The 22667-nt window shown below is 34.5% G+C and overlaps 3 protein-coding genes across 4 annotated transcripts; 2 read left to right on the top strand and 1 right to left on the bottom strand.

The window, feature by feature from the left end:
• Nucleotides 1-2107: 2107 nt before the first annotated feature.
• On the top strand, nucleotides 2108-6412 carry LOC110606999 (1-acylglycerol-3-phosphate O-acyltransferase). Its single transcript, XM_021746040.2, has 9 exons — nucleotides 2108-2537; nucleotides 2702-2938; nucleotides 3496-3542; nucleotides 3663-3781; nucleotides 3869-4029; nucleotides 4607-4716; nucleotides 4792-4891; nucleotides 5891-6014; nucleotides 6105-6412. Exons 1-9 carry the CDS (start codon nucleotides 2326-2328, stop codon nucleotides 6228-6230), a joined length of 1236 nt encoding a protein of 411 aa, XP_021601732.1. The 5' UTR covers nucleotides 2108-2325; the 3' UTR covers nucleotides 6231-6412.
• Nucleotides 6413-9741: 3329 nt separating this feature from the next.
• LOC110606125 (protein ACCUMULATION AND REPLICATION OF CHLOROPLASTS 6, chloroplastic) lies at nucleotides 9742-13663 on the top strand. Of its 2 annotated transcripts, none has more exons than XR_002486489.2 (7): nucleotides 9742-10114; nucleotides 10193-10423; nucleotides 10535-10759; nucleotides 11323-11583; nucleotides 11695-12654; nucleotides 13073-13209; nucleotides 13292-13663. XR_002486489.2 is itself a non-coding variant. In XM_021744887.2 (7 exons), the coding sequence occupies exons 1-7, from the start codon at nucleotides 9824-9826 to the stop codon at nucleotides 13577-13579; spliced, it is 2397 nt and encodes a 798-aa protein (XP_021600579.1). In that variant the 5' UTR covers nucleotides 9742-9823; the 3' UTR covers nucleotides 13580-13663. The 2 variants fall into 2 exon arrangements, 1 of the variants encoding a protein (XP_021600579.1); XM_021744887.2 differs by having other exon boundaries at nucleotides 11695-12658.
• A 302-nt stretch (nucleotides 13664-13965) lies between these two features.
• LOC110606126 (kinesin-like protein KIN-7G) lies at nucleotides 13966-20484 on the bottom strand. The gene is made up of 13 exons (XM_043953327.1): nucleotides 20201-20484; nucleotides 19796-20089; nucleotides 19606-19695; nucleotides 19400-19500; nucleotides 19154-19267; nucleotides 18982-19063; nucleotides 18835-18902; nucleotides 18668-18733; nucleotides 18440-18564; nucleotides 17498-17834; nucleotides 16017-17066; nucleotides 15131-15444; nucleotides 13966-14555 (listed from the first exon to the last, which is right to left on the bottom strand). Exons 2-13 carry the CDS (start codon nucleotides 20037-20039, stop codon nucleotides 14225-14227), a joined length of 2922 nt encoding a protein of 973 aa, XP_043809262.1. The 5' UTR covers nucleotides 20040-20089; nucleotides 20201-20484; the 3' UTR covers nucleotides 13966-14224.
• Between the last annotated feature and the right edge of the window lie 2183 nt (nucleotides 20485-22667).

The following is a 22667-nucleotide window of genomic DNA, read 5'->3' on the forward strand; positions in this document are numbered from 1 at the left end:
TATTAATTAAAATGATAGAAATCTCATATTATACCGATTATAATCAATAAATAAAAAAACACTATAATTTTTAAATAAATTTTAACTCTATATTTTTTTAAAAATTATAATTATTTACCATACATCACATATGGATAGAAATTAATATAAAAAATTATAAATTTTAACGATTATTATAATTTAAAATTTTCAAATAAAAAAATAAACTTAACATGTAGTTAAAAAAATTTATTATTTAATTTATGGATGTTATATTTTTAATAAGTAAATTTTTTTATTATAAGAAACCTATTAAAAAAATTTTTTTTTTCTATCAATAAAATAAAAATAGTGTTCTCATCCTATTCTCTTTATTTCTGCAGTTAAAAAATATATCAAAAACCAATTTTTTTTTCTTTCTTCTATTCTTCTTCTCCTTCCGTGAGTTGCAAAACTACAAATTATTGCAGTCCACACAGAAACTCTTCTCCCCTATTTTCTTAAACACTTCTAGAGCTTCTTTCACACTACCACCATTTGCATACATATTTATAAGAACACAGCCCACAATTGGGTCTACTTGAATTCCATTCTTGTTGATGTATGCATGAATCCATAGCCAACATCATCCCTTGGCAGCATCACCACAATCATCATCCCTTGTCGGCCCCATCGCCCATCGCCATCATCCCTTGTCACTCCCAGATTTCTGTCAAAATTGCAGTAAGAAGGCATGTCGCTAAGACACCATTAAACATATGATCAACTGTAAAATTACAGTGAATATGAGAAAGAAGCTGCTATGGAACTTTTGTGGGGTTCTTGCAAAAGCTAGATTATGATTAATATGAAACATGATTGATTGGACTGCAGGGGAAGCAAAGCTTGGATTGATCTACAGAGATGAATTGGGAGAGAGGCGATTGAAGAGTGGGGATATCTATCGAATCCCAGCTGGTTCAACATTCTACTTGGTAAACACAGGAGAAGGACAGAGACTTCATGCCGTTTGCTGCATTGATCGATCTGAAAGCTTGGGAATGGGTACTGCTTTCCAGGTACCTTAAACTTGGTTGGTTTCAGCTTACTGATGCTTTATCCATGGCAGATCACAGTGGATGAATTGGAGGAGATTCTGACCACGCAGAAAGATGGTCCAATCGTACATTTAGATTATTACCAAGCAAAGTGCATTAAAAAATTAATTAGAAAGACAGACTCCAACACCTGAAGAAATTGGAGTTCGAAGAAGAACCCATGGAAATAGAAAAGGAAACAACATGGTCATGGAGGAAATTCTTGAATTCTGAATTTGGACTGGAAAATGAGAAGAAAAGGCGTGAGAAAACTGGTAAATCGTCTAAAACCTGCAACATCTGCAAGAAATCCCCCGACTTCCGAAACAATTATGGATCTATGACCTCATTGATGTTGCCCCTTCCGTGTATTTTGATTCCAAGGTTCAATGATTTTCATTCCCTTCTGTGTATATGCAAATCTTGCTTTAACCAATCGAAACAACCCACCTCATTGATTTTATCCCTTATGTGAGATGAAATGATTTGAGAAAAGTGAGGTACAGAGGATTCTTTAGGTAGAGTGTAATTTAGAATTTTAGAAATTTTTTTTTGCTTATTAAAATTTTAACGGTAAAAGAGATTAAAAAAAAAAAAAAGGGTTCGAGTCCATTTGAACGGTGCTAGATGCTATGATCTCTGCCAAACTAGATTCGGTTTATAGCTTTCCAAGTCACTGCTAGCAAACGCAACACCAGTTTCGCATCGAAGTAGGCCCGGAACCAACCAGGCCGGCTCAAATTCGGGGTCGAAAACTGGCCCGTGAAGAAAGATTAGTCACCAAAGGTTGTCCTCGCCATCCAAAAACTTACCCCTTTTCTTCAGCGGGAAAGATTGAGCAAGGGTTACCAAAGAGATGTTGACACAAGCTGACGCCTGACGGCTTTTTTTTTGTATTACGTCACCGCCTACGTAATTTAAGTATATGACGCCAGTGCGGACGAACAGGAATAATATTCTGGTATCCTCGAGACCATGGAAAATAAGCAAGTTAAGCCAATGAGACTTGTCATGGTCAGTTAAACCCGAAGTTAAGATTCTCAAAAGCCCAATCAAAAGGAAAGCCTTGGTGTTCTCTCTCCTCCTGTGTAATCTGAGGTTGCTTCGCTCGCGCTTCTCGTCAATCAGTCACATCTTCCACGTCCAACACGTGTATCGGAATAGAAGCGACTACGAATCCTCCTGTGGTCAATTTGTGGTGATACATAAATAACTCTGCTTTCTTTGGAGCAGCCTTCATTTTACATCAAAAAGCGATAAAATCGTTTACATGAACTTGCTTCGCCTGCGGGTAACTAGCTCAATTTCGAAAATGGCCGAAGAGCTAGGATCATCTGCTGCTGCTACCACCGCAACATCAACCTCATCAACATCATCGTCATGGGCCAAAACAAGATCTCTGTGGCCATCTATTCTTCGTTGGATTCCCACTTCCACCGATCGCATCATTGCTGCCGAGAAACGCCTCCTCTCTCTTGTCAAGTAATTTCCCCTCTTTTTTTAATGCTCATTTTAATGTATGGAACCCAATTGAATTCAATTTTGTGATCAAAATCGAAACCAAGAGCTTCGCATAAGGAAGAGTTCTTTTGTAATTGCTTGGATTCTATATTCTGATGTTGATGGTGAATTGCGGGTAATTCCAGGACTCCTTATGTTCAAGAACAAGTTAATATAGGTTCAGGTCCTCCGGGGTCCAAAGTGAGGTGGTTTCGTTCTGCGAGTAATGAGCCCCGGTTCATTAACACGGTTACCTTCGACAGCAAAGAGGACTCGCCCACACTCGTAATGGTCCATGGATATGCAGCTTCTCAAGGCTTTTTCTTTCGGAATTTTGATGCTCTCGCTAGTCGTTTCAAGGTCATTGCTGTTGATCAGCTTGGGTATGTCTTTATAATTATCTATATTTAATCTGTCCTGTGCTTTTTTAACTATATACCTTAAATGGACAACTGAGTGATAGTGCTAGTTTCAAAATCTATAGTTAGCAACTTGGTCTTAGATGTTTCGGTCCATGCTTATAGTCGGTTGATCTTGGCCCAAAGAGAATGAAATCATCTTTATTTGTCTAGTTGTCTCTGAATTTCATCATTTATTTTAGATCTCAACTAACTAATATAAAGATGAAGTTTTTCTCTAGCAGGCTAGTTGTTTTTCTCTGGTCCAAGCTTATGTATGTAAAAATGTTAAGTAGCGCATTGGATAAATAATAGGACCAACAAACAATACAATCAGTCTCCTCCCGCCCTTTTTGGTAAAAATTTTTCATCTAAACCTTAACATCCACTTCCTTTCCAAAAATTTCAATTCTGCAGAGATTATTTTTTCATGTTACCTTTGTTCTGTCTGTGTGTGTGTGGTGGTGGTGGGAGCAAAGTTTGGTGTCTATTTTACTTAAAGATATTTATCGTGCTTTTCTTTTTTGTTATTTTAAATGCAGCTGGGGTGGATCAAGTAGACCTGATTTTACATGCAAAAGCACTGAAGGTTAGATCAAGTTCATATTGTTTCAAATTCAAGAGTAGTTTGGAAGATGCCCAAAGTAGTTCCTGTTTTTCATAACAAAAATTACAGTTGAATAATTCTATTATTATTTGTTATTTATAGAAACTGAGGCATGGTTCATTGACTCCTTTGAGGAATGGCGAAAAGCAAAAGGCCTCAACAACTTCATATTACTTGGGCATTCTTTTGGAGGGTATGTTGCAGCTAAATATGCACTCAAGGTAATTTTTTTTCCCTTGCATTTTAGAATTTTGAGGGCAATAAAATGGCATTAGGTTATTCTTGATGTTGGTTATATTTATGTACAGCATCCAGAGCACGTTCAGCATTTGATTTTAGTGGGATCTGCTGGATTTTCATCAGAATCAGAAGCTAAGTCTGAGTGGCTTACTCGATTCAGAGCAACATGGAAAGGAGCAATTTTAAATCATTTGTGGGAGTCAAATTTTACTCCTCAGAAGGTTATTCGGTATGCAACCAAAAATCCCACTCCCCCCTCCCCCACCCAAAAAAAAAAAAAGGAAACAATTTTTATATGATTAGGATCTTATAAACATTGCTTTATGCCTCCTTCCTATCATTTCAGATTTGCCATTTAATGATTGCATTGTGTTTACTCTTGATAGATGCATGACGTACATTCTTTTGTTTTTCGAGATTTTTGTTGGCACTTTTAAAAGGTCAAATCACATTTTTCTCCATGGATAGTATTAGTGTAATCAATCTAGTGTGTATATTATAATGTTTGTAATAATGGGTAAGATCAAATATTTGGTATATTTTCAATTAAACAGTTCAGGTTGAGGTTTTTAATTATTTAGAAATAAAAGGGTTTCTGATAACTGCTTTAGCATAGGATATGTCTAATGCATAACTATATACAGAGAAGATTCCTCTTTCCTTCTTTTGGTTTTGTGACATATCTAGGCATCTGGCATTGTATGTTCACTCAGGGTAGATCTTTTACTATGATGTACTGAATCTTGCATTGCATCAGCTGCCTTTACCTTTCGGTTTCTGATTATCTGGCTAATTTTTTTATCCAGAGGCTTAGGTCCTTGGGGTCCAGGCCTTGTGCATAGGTACACAACTGCTAGATTTGGTGCATATTCAAGTGGAGAGGTATTAACTGAAGAGGAGGCGAAATTGCTAACAGGTAGTGTAGGATTTTTTTTTAGGAGTATGAGCACACTCAAATTGATAGTATCTGATGGTTATTTTTTATTTGCAGACTATGTGTATCACACTTTAGCAGCCAAAGCTAGTGGGGAGCTATGCTTGAAATATATATTTTCTTTTGGAGCATTCGCTCGGATGCCCCTTCTACAGAGGTTTGATGAATATTTGTTTTAAAGCTATTTCCTAAAACTAGCCTGCCAAAAATAACTTTCCGTGGTAGTTTTTTGTTTGCCTATTCTTTTTTCTCCCAAGCTTTGGATCCATTTTGAAGCCTTAGTTTGAGTTGTTGGGCTTGATTTTGGTATTTGAAACTCATCCATGTGAACCCACACCTAGTGCTACATACTGCTGTGTGAACACTCCATTCCTTGCTTTAGGTATTTAGAACACACTCAGGCCTTTTGTTATGGTTTTCTAAATGTTCATATGGATTTGATCAAGTTGTAGCATATGATAAATCAATTAGATTGCTAGGAAGCTACCTTATTTGAGAGTCTAGGGAACCATTATGGTTGGAAGGTTCTCTCCATGGATGGATCCAGTATGCTTAAGGCTATGTTGATTGACCGGTTGTCTGGACTGAGAATGTTAGATGCAAGATTATTGGTTACTGATAAGTTTAATCAGAAAGATATTTTCCTACTACAACAATCTTTTGTGGCTATCTCAACTAAACTCCACTAGAGCTTAGGAACTAATCTAAAATAGAAATTCCTCTCTCTTGATGCCCTAAAAGAATGCAGGCACATGAACCTATGTGCATAAATGACGGAGGGGGGAAACCAGAGTAATTCAGTGGAAATGTATTTTTATGCAGAAACCAGAGTAGTTAAGTGGAAGTGTATTTTACTCAGAAATGCTGTTTATCTTTTTATATTTGAAATTATATTGTCTACTTAGTTGTTATACAATATATTTTCTTTGTTCCTGATCCAATTTTATTGAGCTTCATCATCTTGAATCAACTCACGCATGTCTTCTAGAAGTATATACCCGAAAGACCTGTATGATGATTGATGAAATGACTTTCATGACTTGAAATATTTACTCAAACTGGATTCTATTACAAGCATAGGGCTCGTTCTTTCTTTACTATTAGGGGATGAGATTAATACAAGGAAGTTCTCAGTATTCCAAACTTTTGTTTACAGTGCATCAGAGTGGAAAGTGCCAACTACTTTCATATATGGTTTTCAAGATTGGATGAACTATCAAGGGGCCCAGGAAGCTCGCAAGCACATGAATGTCCCTTGTGAAATCATTAGGGTTCCCCAGGTCGGTCTGTCTCTCTTTCTCTCCCCAGGAGTGAAGGTATAGCAAATATTATTTGCTTTAAGGCTTATTGAAATTTTTTGCCTGGTGCAGGGTGGGCACTTTGTCTTCATAGATAATCCAAACGGGTTTCATTCAGCTGTATTATACGCTTGCCGGAGGTTTCTCTCACCTAATCCTCACAGTGAATCTCTTCCTGAGGGTCTGGTATCTGCGTAGGAAGAAAGTTATAATTTTTTTTAAGCCCATTTGTGTATAGTTTATATTAGGGTTTCCAATACAACACAATCAGAAATTTTACGTAAATTTTGCATTAAGAAAACATTCTTTCCATGTGTACATGTACTTTTAATATTTGTTGAACGTCAATAGAAGTAGTTTATGGCCTCACATTAAATCAATAGTCAAGCAACAAATCTGCCAAATAAATTGATAATTTGAGCTCGTTCACCAACCAAGATTAGTTAGGCTAACCTATGAAATTCACTTCTTTGTCATGCTCTAAAAATAAGTTGTGTTACATGCTTTCACTATAATGTCTTCTACCTGCAAGCGAAGGGAATGCAGGAAAAAAAAACGTGTTAGTAGAAGAAAATGTTGAGTTTTTTTTTTAATCAATGACAAGTTTTAAGGGTGAGGCTTTAGTGGCTACTATAGAATAAAAAAATGTCAAAATACACGATTATGAAATGGGGCTACTAGAGGTTTTTTTTTTAAAAAAAAAAAAAAACAAAAGCCCATATGACAATGAAATAAAGGCATTTGAAAAAATTAAACATTCGAGCCAGGAGTAGAAGGGTGAGAGCCGGCTAGACCACTAACGTGTCTGGATATAAGACGACTTCTTAGAACTGCACACTACTCCCAAATTAACCATGGGCCAATTTTTCTACTTTAATTAAATTAAAGGTTTTTTTATTTATTCAATTGTTATTAAATTTTGATATTGAAGGTCCTAAACAAAATTAGAAGCTAGCCACATCTATCTGTGTCTTTCTTTGAGTGAATGCTTATATGGATCTTTGACACATTATTTTAATAGACAATTTAAAGGAAAAAACTTATCGTCAGTATCTCTTTTTCATCATAGCGTTAGGGAAAAAGGTTAAGTGAAGAATAATAAAGAAATAAAAGTTGATTATCCTTATCTTGATCTTGGAAATAAATAATACTCAGAGGGAAAAAGGTTAAGTGAAGAATAATAGAGAAGATAACAGACAATAGCATAAATGATCACATAACAATTTTATTTTATAATTTTGAATAAAGCAAGCAGAAAGAAATTCGCAAACTTAGATGTATAGTATGTAAATTTTCGTTTTTGATATTTCATGAAATAATAGCTAAGTCTTTGTTTTTTTAGTATCTTTTAATAAGTTGAAGAAAACATTTTTAAAATAAAATATTCCACTATAAAATTGTTGAATACTTATTCATTTTTAATTTTTCATATGTATATTCGTTATATAAATTATAATGATTAAATTATAATTAATATTCGAAGCTAAAATATTTATAAAAGAAATTAAAAAAAAAATTGATCTCAAAAAATCCAATAGCATTTTATTTAAATTTTTTACAAATAAAAATAAATAAAGACTGAAAAAGAGTTATTTTCCGTTGCCGAGAATCGAACCCTGGGGTCTTTCAGGTGAAAACCAAATATACTAATCAACTAAACTACAATGGATTTGTTATTTTATTTTGAAAATTTTAAATATTTAAAAATCATGGAAATTAGTTTTAAAATTTTAAAAAGTTACCGTGAAGTCTCTAAATTTTAAAGGAATTAATTACTCAATTTTTATAATTTTTAATTCCAATTAAAATGTCCCTCAATTTTTCAAATACAACTATTATATTCATTCGGTAAAAATTCTGTTAGTCAAAGGATAAATTCTCTAATGAGAGAGGGTATTTTGAAATAACAAAATTAATCTTAATATTTTTATAAAATTAACTTTAGTATCCAAATTTACTATATCCAGCTTCATTCATTCATCAAATCTATATTTTTTTATTAAGAAAATAATCAAATGCAAAATTCATTCATCTATAAAATTTAAATTCATGTTAAAAAAAAAATATGAATTCCAAATTCACTATACTCAACATTTTCAAAATCCGAAGCTTTTGAAGCCATTATTTTCAATTATCATAATTGTATATATAATATACATTCTCGAAATTTAAATTTTAAAAAATTTCGTAGAACCCAAACTCTAATGCTATGAAAAATAATTAAATATTAAATATTGGCTAAGATGGAGATAAAATATATATATATGGCTGCAACATCATATTTCAAATCAATTTGCATTAATAATGGATTGTGGTATTCCTTAATTTTACTTTTAATCATATTCAATCAGCATGCCTTTCATCTATGAAATCCAAGTAAATTCAGTATTCTCAACATTTTATTTATCGTATACAGTGCAACTGTATTCTATAAATCTAGCATTCCTCAAATTCAGATCTTGAGAAACCAATATAACCTAAACTATAATGTGTTGAAGAACGATTAAATGGTGGCCACTCAGATGAGATGGAGATGAAATCGATATACATTTTATCTCAAATCTATAGATTGCGATAATGAAAAGTCTTTTAGCCATTAATTTTACTTTCGATCATATTTAATCGGCAGGCATGAAATTTTTTATTTATTAAAATCTCAATTTTATATTCTCTGCCACACCAATGAATTTCAGTATTTCACTCGATTTCGCATCCTCCATTTTCACTTTTTTATGCATTCAACAGAAATGCTATCTGATTGATGATACTATGGGTAAGAAAAGAAAAAAAATTAGAGGGACTTTGAAATTCTGCTGCCAACCCTCATGCTTTGAAGGTAGAAATTGATAAGGAATCTAGAATTAGATGGACTTGGAAATTCTACTCCTAACCCGCATACATAATACATTGAAGGTTGATAAAAGTGAGGGTCCAATCTCCTATAGGTGGATGTAATGTTACGGTAGAAAGAAAAGTTATAAAAATTAAAAGAGTAGTTATAAATTTTTCAAGCAAGACTAACAGAAATCTTTTAAAAATTATTAATAGAATGATTAAATAGTTATATTTTAATTATATTTAAAAATTATAAAAATTGACTTATTAGTTTTATTAAAATTTAGAGATTTTATAATAAATTTTCTTTAAAATTTAAAAAATTCGTTATTTAGTTTTGCTAAATAGTGAGATTGGAAATGATGTTAAAAAAAAAAATGCAGTTTCGGTTTCACCCTTTGACTAGAGGAAGAAGAAAAGCACGGAGAGAGTGATATTTATCACTTCGATGGATACCGACAATTTCATTTCAACTTGCATGGAGGAAACAAAATTAAATTATTTTAAATTGAAAAATACAATAATTTTACCTAAACTTTCGCCAACTCTTTTACCTTAATAATAATAAAAATTTACTATTTATTAATTATTTTTTTTATTAACTTAATCGTTAAATATTTTATTATTTAATTTTCATAATTTTAAAAAATTTTATTAATTAATCTTTTAAATTTTAAAAAATTTATTAATTAATTAATAATTTTATATAAAGAGTATTTGATTTTTTTATAATAATTAATAATTAATAATTGATTAATACATTTTTTAAAAAATTAAAAAATTAATTAAAATTTTTTTACATATTATATAAATTAAATAGTAGTTATTTTAATAATAATTATAATAAATAAATCATATTAGTATCATTATTGAAAAGTATGGTCTTTTTATCGGCGAGAAGCGGGGGATGAGCTGTGAGTGTCCAACAGCGAAGGGTTTAAGCAACAGCAGGTCGAATGGAGAGCGTGAGATCCACAGGCATTGGGAATCCAAGATTGCTTACTCCGCCAATATTCCCCCATCCACCCCAAAGAAAATCCTCCAAACTCACTTACACCACCACCTGCTCCGCCAGCAAATGGGCCGATCGTCTCTTCAGCGACTTCCAGTTCTTGAGCGCCACCGCCGATACCTCCTCCGACCTTCATCATTCCCTCTCCTCTTCCACTGCCATCCTCGCTCCTCCTTCCCCAGCCAATCTCGCCCCTCCTGAGCGCCACGTGCCCATTCCTCTCCACTTCTATCAGGTAATTCAATTCCCTCTACTTCTCTCTTTCTCTCTGGAATTTGGGTTTTAATCAACTAAAACGGCAGCTATTGAAAAGGTGTTAGGAGCTGAGACACATTTCCTTGGAGATGGTATAAAGAGAGCTTATGAAGCTAGGGTTTCTAAACAGCCTCAGTACGGCTTCAGTCAAGATGCATTGATCAGTCGTAGGCAGATTCTCCAAGCCGCATGTGAAACCCTAGCGGATTCCAAATCAAGAATAGAATATAATCAACGGTTGATCGATGACGAGCAGGATACTATCATCACTGAAGTCCCATGGGACAAGGTAAATCATTCTCCTTTGTTTAGTGAATTCTGTTGTGCCACCCTTGAGTTACAGATAAAAAAGGGGAGAAAATTCAGCTGATTGCGAGGTGAAAATGGTTGGGAATTCTAGGTTCCTGGGGCTCTATGCGTGTTGCAAGAAGCAGGGGAGATTGAGGTTGTTCTTGAAATTGGAGACAAACTGCTTCGAGAGAGACTGCCTAAGTCATTCAAGCAAGACGTTGTGCTTGCTATGGCGCTTGCTTATGTGGACATGTCGAGGGATGCTATGGCATTGAATCCCCCAGACTTTATCCGAGGTTGTGAGATGCTGGAGAGAGCATTGAAGCTCTTGCAGGTATTTAACTACATTAATTTTAACACTTCATTTTTATTTTTTGATGCAGTAATGAGTTATTTTTGTTTTATTTGTATTTATAAAAATGGTGAAAGCAGTAAAGGAGAGGAAGAAACATACAAGAAACTGAAAGACAATGAAAAAGGAATGGGCGGATTCTTCTAGCTGAATTGTTTTTGCATATGGTGTTACTAGAAATGATAGAATAGTTTATTTCTGTTGCCGGGCTTTGTTACCCTGTCACGTAATCAGAGCCAAAGGAACAATATAATGCTGCATTGATGTGCAAATGTGCGGAATGATCTGTAATGCAATAAATTTATAATTATTTGGAGAATTTCTCATCACTTTGAAATAATTGGAAAATGGATTTAAAATTTGCATGCAGAATGAGTGTAGCATTTAGAAGCACTATATCAATTAATGAAAAGTCATTTTAAGAATCTTTCTAGGCTCATCTCTTATATATTGCTGTTGTTGTTGATACCAGTGAGCTACTGCTTTGCCTCTTTTTTTGGGCCGATATAGGAGCTTTTCATTTTTTTTTTGGGGTGCCTATATAGGAGGAAGGGGCTAGCAGCCTTGCACCGGATTTACAAGCACAAATTGATGAGACATTGGAGGAGATCTCGCCTCGAGTTGTCCTTGAACTTCTAGCCTTGCCTCTTGGTGATGAATACTGGATGAAACGGGCAGAGGGTCTCCATGGAGTGCGCAATATACTATGGGCTGTTGGAGGAGGGGGAGCTGCACCTGTTGCTGGAGGATTCACCCGTGAAGATTTCATGATTGAGGCCTTCTTGCACATGACAGCTGCTGAGCAGGTTATGTTGATCAATCTGCATATCTTTGACTTACTATGCTTGATGTTTAATTGTGTTAAAAAGTATTAATTTTTCACTTTTCTTTTGCACTTTCATTTTTCCACATAAAAGGTTGATCTGTTTGTAGCCACACCAAATAATATCCCTGCAGAAAGGTTTGAAGTTTATGGAGTGGCACTTGCCCTTGTTGCTCAAGCTGTTGCTGGCAAAAAGCCTCATCTTATCCCGGATGCTGATAGCCAATTCCAACAACTTCAACAGATGAAGGTATCAAATCAAGGGAGTGCTGTCTCTGTCTACAGTGCTGAACAAAACCATGAGATAGATTTTGCTCTTGAGAGGGGTCTTTGTTCACTTCTTGTAGGGGAGCTTGATGACTGTCGCGTATGGTTTGGCTTGGACAGTGAGAGTTCACCTTACAGGAATCCACCCATTGTAGATTTTGTGATGCAAAATTCACAGGGTGATGATGACAATGATCTTCCTGGGCTTTGCAAACTACTGGAGACCTGGTTGATGGAAGTGGTTTTTCCTAGATTTAGAGACACCAAAGATATACAGTTCAAGCTTCGAGACTATTATGATGATCCTACCATCTTAAGATATTTAGAGAGGCAGGAGGGACTTGGTCATTCACCCTTGGCTGCAGCTGCAGCCATAGTGAGGATTGGTGCTGAGGCTACTGCTGTTATTGATCATGTGAAGGCTAGTGCAATTCAGGCATTGCAGAAGGTCTTTCCTGTCAGTCAGAAGGGTGCGAATACAGGATTAGAAGAAAATAGAGGTTTTGATTATCCTCTTCCTTCTGTAGAGGGTGAAGCGCCTTCACAAGAACTTGATGCTAATGATCCTGCCATAAAGGGTGAAACTTCTGGAAAGGATAGTCATAATGAAGTGCCTGAAGAAGATTTGATTGTTGAGAGAATAAAAGATGCTAGTATGAAGATCATGTGTGCTGGGGTGGCAATTGGATTGATGACTTTAGCTGGCTTGAAATATTTGCCTGCTAGGAATGGCTCATTCGTTCGTCGTAGTGAAATTGGTTCGGCGATGGCCTCCAACACCATCAATGTGGGTACGATATAATGATATATTTGAAATAGTACCACCTATCAAACCTTGTTTGCAATTGCTTAGCTTCATCCATGTGATTGATGTTTTAGATTGTTGTCCCTGTTCAACTTAATTAAGGGGCCATTTTATCTCCAAATGCTCAGATAGAAAATTGTGTGCATGAAATGATCCTGCTAAATCATATGATACCGGTTGTAATTGAATATTTGTCCTGGCAGATCTTTCATTGTTTGCGAGTGGTGTACTTCTCTTGTGTAGTGGAAAAGATCTCAATTTTTGATTTTCCATTTTGCTCCTAATTTTCATTCCCCAAACATGTTGAACTTCTTGATTGTGCTTCAACATATTGGAGCTACTCCTGAGATTTGACATGGCATCAATATAGATTATTTCTAATTTAGCTTCAATTGTGCAGGGTTCTCTCTAGATGACAAATCTGTTGAGGAAATGCCCAGAATGGATACAAGGTTTGCAGAGGATATGGTTCGCAAGTGGCAGAACATCAAATCTCAGGCTTTTGGGCCTGACCACTATTTAGGAAAGCTGCCCGAGGTAAGGAATAAAAGATCGTTACTTCTAAAACTTAGGTGAGAAACTGCTTTAGATACATCTGACTCTCGAGAACAACTTCTAGGTGTTGGATGGTCAGATGTTAAAAACATGGACTAATCGTGCGGCTGAAATAGCACAGCTTGGTTGGGTATATGAATATCAGCTGTTGGATCTGACCATTGACAGCGTGACCGTGTCTTTAGATGGGCAACATGCGGTAGTGGAAGCAACTCTCAAAGAGTCGGCATCCTTGATTGATGAAGTTCACGCAGAGAACAATGCCTCGAACATCACAACTTACACAACGAGATACGAGATGTCATGCTCAAATTCAGGATGGAAAATCACCAAAGGAGCAATAATGATGTAAAAGGAGACATCATTTGATTGTAAATTCCATCAGAATCAACTTTTTCACAACCTAGTTTTATTTTCATTTTTATTTTTATTGTTATTGCTGTTCCAACAAAACTCTTCCGAATGACACCGCCAGCCCGGTAAGATATAGTACTCCCTATATACGTGTCTGCCGCCAAACTGCTGGTTTCTTACATTGGTGCGGGCATCCCGTTGCTGACGGAAACTGTAGAAAACAGAATGAGATCTCTTGAATGGTGCAAATGGTAGCTAAAACAAATTTCTGTGTTTTAACATATTGAAATATTACATTTAATAACTCTCTGCATCTTCAACATGATAAACTTTGGATGTAAATGTTCAATCAAGACATGCATCATAGAAGTAGAACTCCTAATCTCGCCTGAAATGTATTAATGATTCTCATTTGCTTCTGTTAAACATTCTCTGAGAAGATTACACGTATTTATATAGAGAGAAGGATGTACATAGGAATGCTTTTAAGCAGCAGAATTAATGAACGAAAGAAAATCTGCAACTAAAATCAGCTCGCAGGCCGTGTTAAATTTACAATGGAGAGAACTCGAAGGTTCAACTATGCAAGTTAAAGTGCAATGAAGAGCCATGAGACGAATAAACTTTTCCACCTCTCACAAGCTTATAATAGCGATAGTGAAGACATGTTGTCTCTCCAGCTGTGGGATTTCTGACTTAATGATGACGGGGTTAAGAAGCTGAGTCCGAACATCTCCTTAGGGGCATAGCGTGGCTCTACAAACCCAACCAACTTGGCAACAAGCACAGAACTCTCCCTCATATGTTTCAAGTCTGTTGTGTCTGTCCATAAACGGCGTGTCAATTGTAGACTCCTCTGCTTTGTGTCTAAGTCAATGCCCCACCTCAGGTAAAGTTCTTCCCTCTCCCTTCTCGTGAACTTTTTCTGCAATTGCTTCGCTAAAAATTCCTTTTCACGATTGAGAGCCTTCAAACTATCATCAACAAACAAGAATCAAAGCAAATTCAAAGACAAGTATTAAATGGTTTGAATTGAACTGGTAAAAGGCAACATCAATATTCATAAATTTTTTTATGTTGCAAACCGGTGATTTTGACTCCCTTACCAAATTCAGACATGAGAAAGCTTTGAGAGCCCAACAAAACCAGATGACAGATTTTGAATACGTGTGTAGTAGATTTGACAACTTGAGGACATAGAAAAATTAGTTTGAAGATATTTGTTAGTATTTATTTGGAGTAGATACTATATGTTGGAAAAATTACTTGAAAGCAATTATTCTTAGGTGATGGAAACAATTAAATCTTCGTATTTCATATGTAATCCATAAATTAGACCCGTCTCCTCAAAAGAAGATCCATGACATATCATGATTCTATAGGTTTTGATAATTATCTATCTTCTTGAACACATTATATTCAAATTTATAAACACGAGATTGCTTTCAAGTTTCACTAGGTATGCGTTGATATGTATTTCCTATGTGCATGTTGCTTATGACATTGCATGTAACATGTGCGAAAAATCCTAGATGGATAGTAAAGATACCTTGAAGATTGTGAGACGATCTGAGTATCTATCATTACGTTAGTTCCACGGGCAAATGTGTCCTTCAGAAAGTACAATCTTCTTAGCTCAACCTCCATGTACACATTGTCTGAGGGATCGCCTTTGAAGAGCAAAAAGAAATAGCTTCTGTGGACCAATGGTACATTGCATTTGGTCCATAGATCAATTATCTTTCTCCGGTACTTTTGGAATTTTTTGGGCCAGTTAAGATGCTGCCTAGCACCATAGCCTCTCTCTGCACCTGCATCTATGCTGTTACCTGACTCCCCAATCCTAGTTGATGCTCCCAGAGCCTACAAAAGAACAACATCCTATGGTCATTGAAATAGATTCTTTTGTAAGGTCTGCTATATGGTGCTGCAGGGTCAAAAGTGCCAGCCCCTGCAGCTCTCATTCGTCCCGCTACAACAGAGGGCAAAACGAACACTATCTGATGTGGGTGTAAAACTATAAAAGAAAATAATCAAACACATTCATAACTCAAAGATAATCCTAACTGTAACATAATCCTCATTCTTAATCACATTAGAATTGCTTGCATACATGGATATGGAAAGCATTATTTATAGAAACATGAATATTTAATAATAGTGGTATTTTTGTTTTCCGTTTTAGCACCCTAAAATGGATACAAAAATCTATACTTCATCATGGTATTACTCAATTTGAATGAAATTGGCAAGGATCAGGTTAGATATCAAAAGAAGAGTACGAGATGCATGGGAACCATAAGAATGAAGGAACGAACGTGACAGGAAACTTTTTTTTTTTTTTCCTTTTGTGTGTGCATGCGCGTGCATGCGTGCGTGTGTGTGTGTGAGGGAGAGAGAGGAGGGGGGGGGGGGGGGGTGGCTTGCATTCTCACCGGAACATCATTATCTTCCACCTCTGACTGAGGTATCTGTGATTTGCTTACTCCTGCAACAAAATCAAGGACACTAGTAGTGTCATTTACATATATATCTACATCTATATCTACATCTATCTCCTTGATGCTTTCTTCTTCTGTGGAAGCACTACTGATGGAATTATGAGAATCTTTCCTAGACATATTCATAGTTTTGTCAACCTGCTCTAATTCAGGGAGCTTGGGTTCAATGTCTAATGGTTTTTCGATAGATTCCTCAGCATGAGGTGTCTTCTCGATTGAGTCCTCAGAAAGAGGTGTCTTCTCGATTGAGTCCTCAGTATGAGGTGTCTTCTCATTCTCTTGTTCCTTTTCATACCACACTTCAGATGGAATAGTCATATGAATTGTTCTCCTACTTTTGCTTCGAGTCCATGTCAAGCCTTTAGAGCTAGAAGCGGCTGCATCAATGGAAACAGATTGTTCTAAACGGTTGATAGTCTCATACAATTCCTGAATTTTTTGCTTCAGAGCATCACTAGAGTTGTAAGAATCAACGTGGTTCAACTCCTTATCTTCTTCCTGCATTCTTGGTACTGCACTTCCATTACAAACTTCTTTTGCGGCTAATTTTTCTTCTTGTTCTTCACAACCAAGTGACAAAGCATCACCTTCTGTTTTCCTGTTCATGCTGGCTTCCTCTGTTTTTTCAATGCATCGAACGTCCTTGCACATATCTTCAGTTTCCTCATTGTTTCGTTGAGAAATCATCTCCCAACCTTGACATGGATCAGGCTCAAAAAACTTTGGAGTGCTATCATCCAGCAGAAAATTGTCTTCAAGATCTGGAATCTGCAGAATTTGCGCGGTAGGAGTAAACAAACTGGCCTCTTCAAAATCTATGTTGTTTTTTGCAAGAATGATAGGATTGATCACTTCTGAGGATTCTGATACTGAGTTTTCATCAAATCTTGAAATTCTGTCTTCTCCGGTTGATCTTATCAAACCCTCAACTCGAGATTGAGCAAGATCACGTTGCCAAGTTAGTTCTTTAATCTCTTTTTCCATCTGCAATTTTTTCAAGAAAGCATGTGAACAAAATTTGACAAGTGTTTGACAGCAACGATTATTCTCTCCTTTTTTTTAATCTCATGTTGTATAAAAGAATTACGCCCTCAGCACAGAAATCCGAATGCTCTGCCAGAGGGAAATAATTCTTAATTTCACTTTTACTTAAATTATCCAGCCAGAATCACAATGATGCATATTCGATAATAACTTGTGAACATCAATCAGGTGTAGGACGATTACTGGACCCTTTGATGTTTCATGTTATGAACCACAAGTAGCACTGGAAGTTTTGCATCCAATATGTATCTACAGTGACTACACAGCAAAATCATTGTTTATTATTGATTATTGAATGCGAGTTGCTTTTCTCCTTCCAAAAGATGTGGATTTTTTTTTCAAATGCAAAGCATGACTGCATAAATATTCACCTGTTCAATCAGGAGTTCCTTCTCTCTCAGTAATGCAGCAGTTTCACCTTTGGCAGAACTTGATCCCATGCTCTTTAACCGACCCTCTAGCCTACCTAGTTCTTTTTGCAATTGCTTTACCAATGCCTTCTCTGACATCACTACATTGACCTGTGCATTAATGGTGACCTGCTTAGCACAACTTGCAAACAAGAGGGTGTTTCTTGACTGCTCAACATGATTGCGTGAAGGGCTTATAGTGCAGATCATCGCAGTTCTGGCATTGCCTCCCAAGGAGTTATGCAGTATGCGCGTTAGCTTAGAGTCTCTGTAAGGTATGTGTCCATTTCTTCCCTTGCTGCATCAATCATGGAACTAAGCTATATCACAACTGAAGAGCGAAGAAATCGCAATAAGGAAATACGTCAAAAGAATTTCAGAAGAGTAAGGGTCATACCAGCCATCACCTAGACCCCAAACAAAATTAGAGTAGAAAACAGCTTTTAGGCCAACAAGGGATATCAAAATAGAAAAATATGTAAAAATAGATAAGCAATACATCAAGCGGGATGAAAGCAACACTGAATATAAGCAAAACTGGTCTAGTCTCTTGATCAAAATTTAGGGATGGTCAAATTGAAAATGGAGAAACCTGAACTTAGTTAAACATGAGGACCATGGAAGCATTAAAACATTATGGGATATATATCCTAGCTATTTATCTACATACTGCGGCCCATAGGGCTCTCTCTACCTCTAAGGACGGGATTTAATTGCAAAAAGTTTTAGGTTACCGGCATGCATATAGAAACTTTCGGATCAACAAATTCATCATATAAATTACCCTTTTGGATTACTTTCATAGTTTCATATTAATAATCGCTCTTGCTTTAGAATTTCCCAACAGCCCACAAAATGAAAATTAGAAAAAATTTAACTGCTAACAAAAACATAATGCCTCACCTCAATTTTCGAATTACAGTTCCCAGGGTCAGTAAACTGCGATTTATGTGGGAACCTTCTTTTAATCTCGTACCAGCTGACAATGTCTGAGAAGCACGCTCACTTCCCGCAAGATCGACAAAATTCTGCGGAACATAAGCAACTTTAAGTTTCCTTCTAGGTATTGAGGAAAAGAAATTTCAGATGCTTGAGAAGAAATTCCAATTTATCAGAAAAGTTACTGCATACCACTTGAGCTGTGAGAGTGCTTGAACTTCCGCCACGTGTATACTCACGAACGGAGCTTTCTACTGTCTGAGAAATTCCACCATTTGGTTAGAGGTAATAAATATATAAAAATAGGGTTTGGCCACTGATTAATATCCAAACAAGTAAACAAGAACTAAGAAGCTTACTAGTCTTATGATTTGATGAGATCTAGAGCTGCACTCATTCAGAGAGGTCTCTCCTACTTGCCTTTGAGCTACAAGGAACACGAAGGCTAAAGTCATTAGTCTCAATAGGTGAAGAAAACAGCGGGCGTCAATTCTTGATACCATTACCTTCACATATAGAGAGGAGCTCCTGAAGGTGGTTCCTATCTATTAAAGTCTCCTCTATAAGCTTATCGACTACAGTGCCTTTCTGTTGATGTGAAATATTGTTACTAGATTCTTTATGTGCAAACAATGTATATTCAAGTTTTTTTTAATAAAAAAAGAACACAATATTTACCTCTGGATCATCTAAGACTCTAAGTGGAGTACTATCTGTGCTAAGGAGGTCTCTGATAGCTTCATTGTAAATCTCCATGGCTGAGAACTTTAATACGAATTCTCTTTCTTCATGCTATATGTATACCAAACAAAAAAAAAAAAAAAAAAAAAAAAAAAAGAGAAAGAAGAAGAAGATGATGAAGAAAAAACTCCGTAAACATTACTGTACGCAGTATATGTATAAAAAAAGGCCATTTTTACAAACCTGGTCCACGTATTCATATATATCTGCCGTTGCATATCCAGTTATTCCGCACATAGTATATGTCTTCCCGCTGCTTGTTTGCCCATATGCAAAAATACTAGCTGGAAATACATTTAAACTTTGTGAAAATTTGGATAAGATCATGCAGAAATCGAATAATACAGGAAATCAGAAGAAGCAGAAGAAGAAGAAGAAGATAAACTCACAGTTAATGCCACTGACTGCTGCAAGAGCAATTTCTTTGGCTCCTTCTTCGTATACCTGCTTCGTGTGGCATTCGGTCCCAAATACTTTGTCTATACCAGATATGAAAAAATTAAAGGGGAAATTTCTTTGTGATCTAAAATGATAAAAATGAAGAAAACAAACGCATGGAACGACAAGCATTTGGTCTACCAAAATTATAAGCAGAAGGGACCATGGAGCGGTCAGGCATGTTGCTTTTGAATATAATGGTGGTACTGTTAATGCATTCCCAATCGCAGACTTCGTTTCTCGCAATTTCTTTCTCGTTCAAAGGCCTCATTCTAATCGATACAAAAATTCTTTCGTCTTGGCCACTTGATCCCTGTAAATCCCCTAACATTAACTCGTCACCTCCCAACGATGACCACCTTTCCTCTCGTCTCCTCATGGTCATTTTCTTAGCAGACAAACAAGCAAGATCCTCTAAAAGCTCCTTTTCCTCTCCTACAAAAACATCGCAGAGAATTCTAATATTCAATGAACAGATGCAAGACAACCTCCCTTATTTTCACTCTTTCTTATAATGAAACAAAGAGAGGAAGAGAAGAAACGAACCAGCTAAACAAAGAGGAAAAGCCTTGGCAGAAACGTTGTCGGTTCTCTCTCTGTCTCTCGTTCTCTCTGTTCATGGGAGGAGAAGACGAGGGAAAGACAGAGAGGAGAAGAAATGGCTAAAACAGTATATTGCAAAGAAACAAACAGAACCGTTGATCTGAGTCTCCCCCTCCTTCACCTCCTCCTCTTTTCTCTCTCGCTTGAATTAGCTCACACCTCTGACTAAAAATAAGCTCCAACTTACCCTTTTATCCTTTCACGATTTTCCCGCGCGTTAACGCCTACACTGGATCTTTCTCGGACGGGTCTTAACCGGTTTCCCGTGCTTTTAAAAAAAAATATATATATATATATTTTTTAGCTAAAATATGTAAATTTTAATTTTAAATTATTATTAATAAAAAAAAATTCAATGACAATTCTATTTATAAATGTTAATTCTTGATTATATTTTTTTGTAATATTCTTTATTATATTAAAATTTGGTGGCTTCTTTTTCTTTATGTTATTTGACTAAAGCAATGTTGTTTTAGGATTCATTTCAGCTTCATGCACCTGTAATTTAATTGTTTTTATTAAATTTAACTTAACAATTTTAAGCATAAATAAACAGCTTTGGCAACCAGATGTATATTACATTTCTAATTATTATATGCTATATCTTTTTTCTCTCATCTAAAAAATCAAATTGGTCTCAACATTTCTTGGTGTTGTAATCATTATTAAGCTTATTTTTGGATGAGAAAATAAAATTTCAAGAGAAAAATAATATCTATACTTCATTTGTATTTTCTTTCCAAAATTGGAAAGAAAAGTGAGATGATTTTTTTTTTTTTAAAATTACAATTAAATCTTTACACTTTATAGGTTTTTCGAATAGTTAGGAATAAATTTGTAATTTTATTATTTAAAAACAACTTTTCTCTAATATTTTTTTTCATTTTATTCAAATATAACAACATTGTTTCTTTTAATTATATATGTATACTTTGCTTTCATTATTTTTTCTCCTTCAATCTAAACCCAATATAAAATAACGATTACATTCTCAGACTTGATTTTGTGATAAATATATAATTAAATTTTGAAAAAATTTAAATTTAATATTTTAGTTCTATTTCCTTAATAAAAATATATATATATAATACAATTCAATCAATTGAATTGTATTATAATTATAATTATAATTATAATAAGTTCATATGGATCTTAATGGTTAACATACAATTATTATACAAACAACAATTATATGGTATAATTTTTCTTGTATTTGGAGTAGCATTTGCAAGAAGTTTTTGTTTCATCTCTCAGGCTCTAAGTGTGTGGGTTCCTTCTTCTCATTTCACATATCTGTGTGTTTCTTACTGCCCTTTGAGGAATTGCTATGCATCTTATCCTGATCTAGTTGTTTATATAATTTTTTTTTTCATCTTAAATTATCAATATTTATTTAAGATAACTATTTAGTAATTGATTTATAATATACTTCTATTTATTATATACTAAAAAAATCATAAATTCTGAAAATTTAATGACATTTTTAATAAAATTATATACGCTGAGAATATTGGAATATTAATTATGTATTTTAAATACCAAAAGTAGCTCTATCTACATAGTTATAAAAGAAGTATTGATGCCAACAGCTTCTAGTTGGATTAGTCATGGTATCTTAGCTTGATCTTTGGGTTCGAGAATCAAGCTCTCTCCTATGTAATGGTGTCTCTCTAGGGATTTTTGAGAATGCTTTAAAAAGGCTATGGTGAGATATATATATATATATAAGAACTATTAATAGGGAAAATTATAAAAGTAATTATCAATATTGTCCCTATAAACAGAACTGCATGGCCCCTAAATGAAGGTCTAATGCGTATTTTTCAATGGAATTAATATTATTTATTTTTTTAAAAAATATTATTTAAGATAATTTACGTTAAGATTTAATAAAATTCATAATTTAATTTTTTTATTTAATATTAAATAATTTAATTTATAATTTTTATTTTATTAATAAAATAATCTTTTTATTAATTTTATTACTAGTCAGTGGTTAATTAAGAAAATCAATTCAAATTAAATGGCTAAATTATTATAACTATTAAAATTTTAAAAATTAAATTATTAAAATTATAAAGATTAAATAATAGTAAAAAATATAATTTAAAATATTAAATTTTTATAATTTAACTGTAAATTTTATAAATGACTATTTTATTAAAAAAATTCAAAACTTATATTCTTTATTGTTAAAATGATAAAAAATTAAATTATGAATTTAATAAACTTTAGATACTTTCTTATAAATTGTTTTATTATTTGTAAATTTTTTATTTTATTAATAATTCAATCTATAAATTTTTATTTTATTAATAAAATAGTTTTTTATTAATTTTATTATTAATCAATTGTTAATTAAAGAAATTAATTTAAATTAAATGATTAAATTATTATAAGTATTAAAACT

This window comes from Manihot esculenta, chromosome 18 (assembly GCF_001659605.2).
Source record: "Manihot esculenta cultivar AM560-2 chromosome 18, M.esculenta_v8, whole genome shotgun sequence".
Lineage (NCBI taxonomy): Eukaryota > Viridiplantae > Streptophyta > Magnoliopsida > Malpighiales > Euphorbiaceae > Manihot > Manihot esculenta.

Excerpts from the sequence above, each read along its gene's own strand:
- LOC110606999 (XM_021746040.2), top strand. The coding sequence starts at position 2,326 with ATGAACTTGCTTCGCCTGCGGGTAACTAGCTCAATTTCGAAAATGGCC. Across the intron at positions 2,939-3,495 it reads ATTGCTGTTGATCAGCTTGG|CTGGGGTGGATCAAGTAGAC; the intron begins GTATGTCTTTAT and ends TTTTAAATGCAG. Across the intron at positions 3,782-3,868 it reads CAGCTAAATATGCACTCAAG|CATCCAGAGCACGTTCAGCA; the intron begins GTAATTTTTTTT and ends ATTTATGTACAG.
- LOC110606125 (XM_021744887.2), top strand. The coding sequence starts at position 9,824 with ATGGAGAGCGTGAGATCCACAGGCATTGGGAATCCAAGATTGCTTACT. Across the intron at positions 10,115-10,192 it reads TTCCTCTCCACTTCTATCAG|GTGTTAGGAGCTGAGACACA; the intron begins GTAATTCAATTC and ends GCTATTGAAAAG. Across the intron at positions 10,760-11,322 it reads GAGCATTGAAGCTCTTGCAG|GAGGAAGGGGCTAGCAGCCT; the intron begins GTATTTAACTAC and ends GTGCCTATATAG.
- LOC110606126 (XM_043953327.1), bottom strand. The coding sequence starts at position 20,039 with ATGACCATGAGGAGACGAGAGGAAAGGTGGTCATCGTTGGGAGGTGAC. Across the intron at positions 19,696-19,795 it reads CCCTTCTGCTTATAATTTTG|ACAAAGTATTTGGGACCGAA; the intron begins GTAGACCAAATG and ends TATCTGGTATAG. Across the intron at positions 17,835-18,439 it reads ACTGTAATTCGAAAATTGAG|CAAGGGAAGAAATGGACACA; the intron begins GTGAGGCATTAT and ends TGATTGATGCAG.